This window comes from Bombyx mori, chromosome 22 (genome assembly GCF_030269925.1).
Source record: "Bombyx mori chromosome 22, ASM3026992v2".
In the NCBI taxonomy this organism is placed as follows: domain Eukaryota; kingdom Metazoa; phylum Arthropoda; class Insecta; order Lepidoptera; family Bombycidae; genus Bombyx; species Bombyx mori.
This window is the reverse complement of record NC_085128.1, coordinates 8,022,062-8,031,777: the sequence shown is the minus strand read 5'-3', so window position 1 is coordinate 8,031,777 and position 9,716 is coordinate 8,022,062. Positions and strand designations below refer to the sequence as shown.

The following is a 9,716-nucleotide window of genomic DNA, read 5'->3' as shown; positions in this document are numbered from 1 at the left end:
TAAGTAAGTGTATTTTAATTTAAACCTTATCAATAGATTACGTAAAGGGTGTTAAATATCATACTTATTCTTCAAAACTGCTGCCACTATTTCTTGCGTGCTTGTTTACCTATGAATATTTCCAGTGCGAAAAAAAGGGTAGACAATATTGTACCGGTAATAAATATCAAAAAAATACCCTGTAACAAAATTGTATCATTACTTAAAATGAGTAAACTTTTCGGTGAGTCATTAACTACAATATACTTTATAACAATGTAAGCATTTAGTAAATAATTAAAGCAAAAATTATATTGTATTACTGTATATTGAATTCAACTTATTATGTGTCTGACTAACTGAAATTCTTATGAATTCAATACTTACTTCTTCGTACTCTTAGGTGGAAATATTTCGGGGTGGGTGGCGGCATTTGCGTTGTATATGTCTATGGGCTCCGGTAACCACTTAACACCAGGTGAGTTGTGAGTTCATCCATCCATATATGCAATTAAAATCAAAAAAGGTGGTGTTATATGTATTACCATTATAATTTTGCTTACGAGATTTTTAAATAAACTGCAACCTACTTTAAGAAATGAGCTTAAAGTCTCCTTTTCATGGTATAGGCTTGCTCACCCTTCAAACCGAAACAACTAACTGCATACCTACTTCACGGTAAACTTATAAAATAGGAAAAGCCTTAGGTTTGCCATTATTCAGCGCCGTCAGTTGGTAAACTGTATTAAAAAGATATTATTAACTTTTTGCTTGTTACCTCAACATGATTGAAATTAAGCGGCTTTAAATCACCAACGTCACTTCTAGCACGAGATAGTCTTATTTCCAATTGAATTTTGTAATCCAAGTACTTCAAAGAGACCTTAAATATATACATACCTATATTTAATAAATTAAACACGTAAATACTTGTGTCGAATTGAATAACTTCGTCTTTGAACTGTTATCGAAAAAGTGAAGACTCGGCGTTGCACGAATATTGTATGTTTTTTACATTAGGTCGATACTTCGCCAAAAACTGAGTTTATTATGATTTTTTGTTTATGCGGATGAGTGAATGAGACAGCACAAAGCTTACTTGGGCACTCATCTTGCAGCGTGAGCTAAAAACTGCTTGGGAATAACGACTATCATTTTATTCAATTCGAACCCAGGTTTCACGCTAAAAAGACATATTATTATACCAGTATATGAGTCTATACAACGTGTTAAAAAATAACAGATAAAATATATTATTAATTATCAAAGCTATAAATTTTGTCAACCCTAGTAAGCTGTCATATCAGGGAACCAGATTATTTAAAAGAAAGGCCTACGTACGTATTTTACCTTTACTTTCGGGTAGTTTTGTAACACTATGTATGTACAAGTATGTATTTGTATGTACTAGTGTTCGCCCTGTGATTGAAATTTATTAACATCTCAAAATTTACATTAATTACCATAAAATTATACATTATCTCTGTCATTTTGTAAAAGTCATCTTAAAAAAAAAGTCCTACAAACTGGTCACACACATTGAAGCTCCATAACAACAACAAAAAAGAATTAGATTGATTAACAAGCCGAATAGAAAATTGTGCTTAACTATGTTGTTTTGTGCTTACTTATAAATAAATTGTATTCTACCGACTCCATTCGGGTATATTATGTTGACATTACAACAGTAAATATTTATTTTTGCTTAAAGGCCATTTAGTTACTAATTTCGTAATTATGTAATTAAAAATAAAACGAAATGATCACACAATCCGATGAGAGCAAAGGTATAGATAATTAAATCGGTCCATTGGGTGGCGCCGTGGTGCGACTGGGTAGCTAGGAAAGTGACCATGGGATTTTTTGTAGGTGCAATTCACTAGGTGGAATATATAGAGTGATAAATTGGTATTCAAATATGCATCCGAAGAATGAACGGCGTAGATGAAAAAGCTAGGGCGTCTTGGGCGTGCCACGAAGGTTTTACTCGTTATTATAATCATACTCAAATTATACGAAAAATTAGTAAAAACGAAGTAAAAAAAATGAAATATTGAGTTACAAACACATAATCACGAACTCCTAATAATAATATACCTAACATATTTGCATTGGTGAGATAGTGTAGGTACCTGAGATTCCCAAGCCAACAACAAACCAGACTGGTGGAGCCTTCCTATTAATTCACTTAGTTTTTCTGTGTAAGGTGAATTCTTATGCAACATGGCTACACAATGATCAAAATAAAAAAATTCTAACATGAGTTGCATGTCTTGAACTGCTTCTTTCGATAAATATTCCCCAATTGCGAAGGTACCTTTGAAAATAAAAATAAAAGTGTGTGTGTGTAAGTCACATACGGTAGAAGTGAAACTTATAAAAAATAAAAATAATCGCAAAGGTCCACCACTCCGCAGTGCGATGGAGCAGCCTCACCCTGGGGGAACCGCCTGCATGATCATGGTATCCCGACGCCAGGTAAGTATGATTTAGCAAGAGAAATACGAGAACGTCTATCAACTGTGTAACATCTCCTCACCACGATTCAGGAATCGTTGAATTTACGTTTTTTTTTTTTTTATTGCTTAGATGAATGGACTATCTCACAGTCTACCTGGTGTTAAGTGGTTCTCGGAGCCCATAGACATCTACAACGTAAATGCGCCACCCACCTTGAGATATAAGTTCTAAAATCTCAGTATAGTTACAACGACTGCCCCACCCAAACCGAAACGCATTACTGCTTCACGACAGAAATAGACAGGGCGGTGGTACCTATCCGCGCGGACTCACAAGAGGTCCTACCACCAGTAAACCGTGCAACGACATCAGTTGATAACAAACTAAATAGAAATAATTGTAAATCATCTTTCATAGTATGAGGTAGCGCCCTCTGTGGATTGATATTTTAACTTCACGTATATTGTATTCTATTTCATTCTCTCGTCGGCTGAATCCTATTTTATGTGTTTGTGTCTGTATGGACTTATTTTTTCGTTTCATCGAGTTTGAAGTCACAACGATTCTAAAGAAGTTTCACTTCAAAAACATAAGCATTATTTTGAATCAATGTATCAAAATGATCGGCTTAAAAATAAATAAATATAAACTTTAATAAATCTGCCAAGTATCGATTCTAGCTGGATTGGAGAATGTATAGGCTTATAATCAGATGTACTACTAGTAATTTAAAAAAATTAAGAATCTGTTGGGCTTTTATTTTTCATACCTACTCGTTGGTAGCCTAAGAGACTATTCCATATACGCGCAGATTGGTTCTTTTTATATGTATGATCTTATTCCTTCATCATGGAATTCAAAGGTTAACACATGCTAGGTATTTACTGTACTGTATAAACATACTATTTCTGTTAAAATGGGTATTTGCCTCTAGAATTTATACATCAGTTTATACAGAGTTATTGCTTCGAATGCATCTTATACTTATCCTTATTCCTCCACCGAGCGTCTTATCATTTAGGTCACGATAACTTCTAATATTACCTACTAATATTTTAGCTAACTATGTTTTAGTAGACAGCCTTTGATAAATTATTACTTTTGTAATGTAAGTGAAATTTTACAACAGTTTTGTAGGTGGTGGATTCACAAATAACTTATTGCTACGTTTTGTTGAAATATTATGTACCTACTAGCAATACCGTCTTTACCATAAGGGCACACGGGGCCCGTGCCCAGGGCCCCTATTCTCAGGGGGCCCCGAAGGACCGTCAATTTCTCTCACACATTTATTCTCAAAACATTTTTGTCGGGCACATTACACTTTTTTCACAAATCAGTAATCTTATCAGAAGGTATTTAGGTAGGAAGGTAAAGTATTTACAAGGCATATACCTATATACTACGCCATTATATCGATGACTGCGCCTATTTCTACTGTACTAATTAATAATATTTCCGAACGCATCCTACCTAATTTACTAAGTACACCATCTAGCGATTACGATAACGGTTTCCGTTATCCAACCAAAAAACCAGCAGCATTCTAATATCATTAAATGACATATTATATCATACTGTATTTGATTACCTATAATAAATGGTCATACTCAGTAAAAAAATGTTATTATAATTCGTTTTTTTTTACTTTCCAAAAGGGCCTCAAATTCTTGTGTGCCCAAGGGCCCCAGCCTAATTTAAGACGTCTCTGCCTACTAGTAATTATATTTAATATCACACGTACATACCTGCTGGTAGTTCTTCCAAGCTAAAGGCCATTTTCCTTAAGAAACTTCTTCTCTGTAACTCTTCAAAAGAATAGATTTTAAACTGTTTAATTAACTTCTTTGCTACTGGCTGAAATGAAAACATTCAACTCTTTGACGGTAACGAGTTAACCACACCTTAAGGCACACGATGATGTCAACCTTACCATTGTCAAACAGCTCCAAATAAAACCGTTAGTTTCCGTAGGCCGTAAATATATATATATATATATAATTTATATGAAACAAAATTCGAATGAATATGATAAAACTTTAAAGTAATAACAATTTTTTAACAGAGATGGCTATTTTAGGGTGTAGGTACGCCCAGATACAATGTGAATGCTTATTAATAAATCTAAATCTATTTTGACCTACCTCAGAAGATAAAGCTAGAGAAAATGTCCAAGCTTCGTGATTAGCACCCCATTCCATGCGGCTGTTGAGAAGATCTTGGACAGTGTCAATAGATGGCTCATACTGCGGTACAGTAAATGTAGAAGCAAGTCCAGCTCCGTAAGCACTTACCAAAATCAAACTTGAAACTAAAAGCCAACCAATAACAGAACGAATGCGCCAAGAGTCGCTTACTATATACTGAGACTGAAAATAAATCGGAAAAAAGGCCTATTGTTACAAATAGACATTTAAAAATGTTGTTGTCTACAACACCTACAAAATCTAACCTGTGAAATTATAGTACCAAAGACAATTAATAGAGCTTTGTTAGAAGAACATCCCTGAGCGATTGTCAAACCGATGCTGGCATACACAAATGTAATCACGACAGCTATCCATATACTTTTACCGAATGGCAGAAAAGGTAACTCCCAACTTTCCAAAACTCTAAAAACAAATAATCATGTAATCATGTAAAAATGCAATTTGTTTTTGTGTCTTTATGAATTATGAATACAACAAACCTTGGAGCTGGTACCAAGCATATTACAGCCGATCTGACAACAGAAACTGAAAAATCCATGGCTTTCCATTCTTCATACCACGAATATAAAGCGGCTGAAAGACACATCGAAAACATTAACTAGGTAACATTAATCGACTTTCTCACTCACACCAGCAAAAAGCAGCGTTAACGCCTTTATTCCGAGACTGAATAAATAGAAAATGCAAACCAATTCCAATATCCGACCGGCCTTCAACAACACTTCCGATAACCCCGATGCCTGTTTCATTTTCATAAATTTCTCCCCATAAGTCCACATCTTCTCTTATAATTTGAACAGTACAATTAATCCATCTAAAAAAATATAAAAAACATTTTTAAACAAGCTAACAGTATATTGTTAGATTATGTATTTCATTAGTGAACCTATAAATATCACTTCACCTGCAAAATTCGTCAATCATTCTTATTTCTATACCGTCTCTTCCGAGCGGTGCCACTGCAGTATCCACATCCAATAATACGTAAGGTTTATATATAAACGTGCTTATTTTCATAGTTTTACCATTCAAGTTTTTTAAATCATTAGGAAATAAATAGACATTATTTTCAAAGTGGTTTGTGCACGAATACCAACGATCTAATATAATAGGTAATTTGGACTCTGAATCTGACCCTACAAATCTATGAGTAATTAAATTAAATGCCAGGCATTCAAAACGCTCCGTTTGGGTGGGTAATATAAGTAATATATGTGCATAATAACTGCTTTCTTTCATGGTAAGTAAATTCAGAATGGGTTCCATACTATTTTCATCATCAGTGACCGGCAATATGACTAATTTCTTGTCACTTCTACGCACCATACTCATAGGTCTGATTTCTTCCAGTGCATTCATAAACTGTCGTGGATCTTCCATGCGAATGATATAATCAGAACAACCTTCTTCCGATAGCTTAAGTAGAGTTTCCACTGAAAAATGTTCCTTTTTTGGATCTAGATACGTAAAACTCATTGGTAATTTCACACTGAGCGGTGTTTCTGAAATCACTACCAAACAATAAGATTCTGATAGATATTTATTGATTATAATTTGTAGCAGTATTTCAATTGGAGAAATGAAATGAGGAATGGCTATCATGACGGCTTAGAGACAAATACGAAGTAACAATACAATTCATAGATGTACTGTTTATCAACCTGAGATGTCACGTATTATATGGAAACATTTTATGGTCATTATAGTTGTTACGACTTAATAATTATCATTATTGATGAAATTTAGCGTTCCCCAGTTTTAAAAATGGTCTTCGGTGGCTAAGGTGGTCGTCTTGGCCTAAACCACAAGATGCTCGAGGGAAATATGTGTTTACACACCTAATACCTACTCGCAAACGACTTTTACAATCGCTCTACAATTCAACTGAGGATTAAACAATAAATGAGTGATGAACAGAATAAGCTCACGGTTAAGGCCAACTAATGGTTTGTAAAATAATAAATACTTGGCCACTGTCCTTCAACCACTAACCTGGCAGAGCCAAGACATTTGAAGAGATAAATGTAACTGTTATTAAGCTTCTAGTTCATGTTCCTTATTATAAAACATGCACAATTTTGAAAAATCTAATTGTAAAAATATGACAATATTTCAAAATATCTCTGTATGTATGCATAAACTTTCTGGAAATTTATTGTTTTACCACCGTGTTATGTGCGGAACCAAAAAAAAAATGACAGTTTAAATTATGTTACTCTATTTGTTATTTGTTTTGTCAACAATATTATGGCTCATTTGTTAGAAGAATACTTAAAAACATAATTAGTATTTCAAAAGGCCCTCAACCTAATGTTACTTATTTATTGATATCATTCACTATTACAGTTTCAAAAGAAATTTATTACGCCTTGTTATATGTATTTGTGATCGTTATCTATATGTTGCGACATCGTCCATACAATTTAATACTTCGTTCTATTGTTTGTCTTCAGGGAAAAGTGCTTTCATTATGTGTAAACGACTTTTTTATGGAGCTATTGCTCTTGACACTGAAGTCTTTTAAGCTTCACCAGGAGAGGTAAACGAAGTCAAGGGCTCAGGCGGTAAAGCAGAGTTTTTAAAGGCCTAAAAGCTCAAAGCCTTCTTTCTGCTTCGCTATTGCATATACCAACAGATCGAAATTGGGATCCGATAAGAAGATCCGGCGAGAAACTCGACGGACTGATGGTATGAGCTACGTCGTCGCCGCTACGAAAATCACTTCAGCAGATGGTAGTGTTAGAACTAGATACGTCCATCGGGACGTGCTTAAGGCGTCGCCGATGACTGGGCGAAGGGTGAAGTTAGTGGCCGTTACGAAACTGTTATCGTTCCGCATCGCGAAGATCTACATTGGTCACGTTTCACGGTGCTGGGACGGCTAAGGATTATATACCAAACTAAAATTAGTTTTATTCTTATTTCTATTTAGTGTTCGAAACGTCGGAAATAATATAAAGACAATAAAAACACTAAATTAAATTTTAAGTTGTTTTAAGTATATTATTATTATTACGTCTAGGACTCGCGAAAACCAAAAATAAAATACTAGTAATCCCAAGACTTAGAGGGAAGCTTATGAGAGAGCAAGGGCCGCATGAGCGAAAATCACTTCCTAAGATGATAGGTCATGCTCGGACGTACGCAAGTTTTCTAAGATGTTTCTTAATGATAGTTATGATAGTAATATGATAGTTTACTCCGCTTAAAGATAATGAAGTCTGCCGAGGATGAAAGTAGCGCGTTCACGGACTGCCTTTTTATATGAGGCTTGAAAATCATGGATTTATCTAGATGACTCCCAGATACATGATAATCCTGGGCTAGGGTATAGACGCTTTCACCGTATAATGGTGTCACGCGAATTGCTTAAAAACAATGCGCTTATTTCATACTTTTAGCGGTAATCACTGAGGGGCCTGTCTGTGCTTCACTAGGAATCTTGAAAACGATTGGATTGATATTCTGCGAACTAACAACGTGTAACATCTTTTATTATTCCTTGGATTTAAAAGTTTACGCATTGCTGATGTGTATATTAATAAATAATCTTGTCCTTATATTCTTGTTTAAAATTAAAATTATTTACTGTGATAGTTATATAAGTAAAAATTAAATAAGTTCACGACGGCGACAAGTTAAATAAACGACTCGAAAAAATGTTTAATGTTTTGTATTCTCAGGTTCATAGTCTGGCACCGAAGCCACTAAAGCTAATGGATATTTTGTTATTTTAACACGACATGAAACATACGGTTAGCGCCACCTCAAAACTTACTTCAAATTAATAATCTTGATACTTTTAAAACAAGTTTAATGTAGTGTGTATGTCTATTTAATAATTTCATTTGATTCATCATAATTTAACTAGTATGTACTAGGTATATGAATGATTGTGAATCTACCTATGACTGATTAAGGTAATAAATAAACGACCCCTTGGAATTTACCTAACCTTTTTCTTTTATTTTGTCAATACATATTTATTATTATTGTTGACTTATTGTTTTATTTTTTTCTTAGGCGGTCTACTGCATTAGCCGATCCGCTAGTACGTAGTTTTTATTTCTGACGCTCGTAAAAATGTCATTTAACTTACAGACTTCGTATAAGCGACATTGTTATGCATCAACCGTCAACGTTATAATGAGGTGAGGGAGGTTTTTCACTGGTGGTAGGACCTCTTGTGAGTTCGCACGGGTAGGTGCCACCACCCCGCCTATTTCTGCCGTGAAGCAGTAATGCGTTTCGGTTTGAAGGGTGGGGTAGCCGTTGTAACTATACTGAGACCTTAGAACTTATATCTCAAGGTGGGTGGCGCATTTACATTATAGATGTATATGGGCTCCAGTAACCACTTAACACCAGGTGGGCTGTGAGCTTCCACCCACCTAAGCAATAAATAAAAAAAAGGTGATGACGATGTACAACATTTTCTATTTTAATATTCTCAATATATATTAAGAACATATAATAATGATCATGCGGTATTCTGGATGCGTTTAGTCGATGATACAAACTATCAAAATTGATAAGACAGACTATGCCGAAAATATTGACGCAAGTCGTCTGTGTGTGGTCGTAGAGATCATGGTATAGAATATGCATTTTCTTGTGCCTTAAACTATTTCTATGCCCAATTAAAGTCTTCAAGTTCGCGGCCCAGTAAATAAGCTTATCGAAGTTAATGTTAATCTTTTTTACAAAAGCGGGAGCTCGTGTTCGAAATTTAAATATAAGGGTGTAATTTTTTTTCCTACGTCTTCAAGGAGGACTCCAAAGTGGTAGCGTCATAAACATGTACCTACTCCAAATTTATAACTGTGCTGAAGATAATAATCCTCCAAATCTAATAATGAGTGGTCACCTTCGTAGAAAATCACCAAAGCCAGACATAATCTTTTGTATACTCTACCAAGTCAAATATCTATAAATGTAACCGGCACTTAAAAAAATGTATTTATTTTTTATCATTTAAGGTTTTTAAAGTTTTATGTATTTTAAATTTTCATTTCATTTTCCTTTTTTTAGTCTATTGTTAACCTATTTAACACAATTAGTTTTGGG

At 34.5% G+C, this 9,716-nt stretch overlaps 1 protein-coding gene and 1 long non-coding RNA gene across 2 annotated transcripts; one reads left to right on the top strand and one right to left on the bottom strand.

Annotated features, from left to right (window-relative positions):
• LOC101740563 (uncharacterized) lies at positions 1–6,251 on the bottom strand. The gene is made up of 9 exons (XM_012695280.4): positions 5,554–6,251; positions 5,339–5,463; positions 5,129–5,222; positions 4,892–5,051; positions 4,584–4,808; positions 4,188–4,296; positions 2,112–2,296; positions 758–862; positions 1–179 (listed from the first exon to the last, which is right to left on the bottom strand). Exons 1-9 carry the CDS (start codon positions 6,249–6,251, stop codon positions 87–89), a joined length of 1,794 nt encoding a protein of 597 aa, XP_012550734.2. The 3' UTR covers positions 1–86.
• Positions 4,320–8,598, top strand: LOC134200975 (uncharacterized). The gene is made up of 2 exons (XR_009976113.1): positions 4,320–5,251; positions 7,103–8,598. It is a non-coding gene; the product is annotated as an uncharacterized LOC134200975 (long non-coding RNA).
• Positions 8,599–9,716: the final 1,118 nt, after the last annotated feature.

Coding starts and splice junctions, on each gene's coding strand:
- LOC101740563 (XM_012695280.4), bottom strand. CDS start 6,251: ATGATAGCCATTCCTCATTTCATTTCTCCAATTGAAATACTGCTACAA. Junction 4,297..4,583: donor CTCTAGCTTTATCTTCTGAG/GTAGGTCAAAAT, acceptor TTTTCATTTCAG/CCAGTAGCAAAGAAGTTAAT. Junction 863..2,111: donor TGTTGGCTTGGGAATCTCAG/GTACCTACACTA, acceptor TATATATTTAAG/GTCTCTTTGAAGTACTTGGA.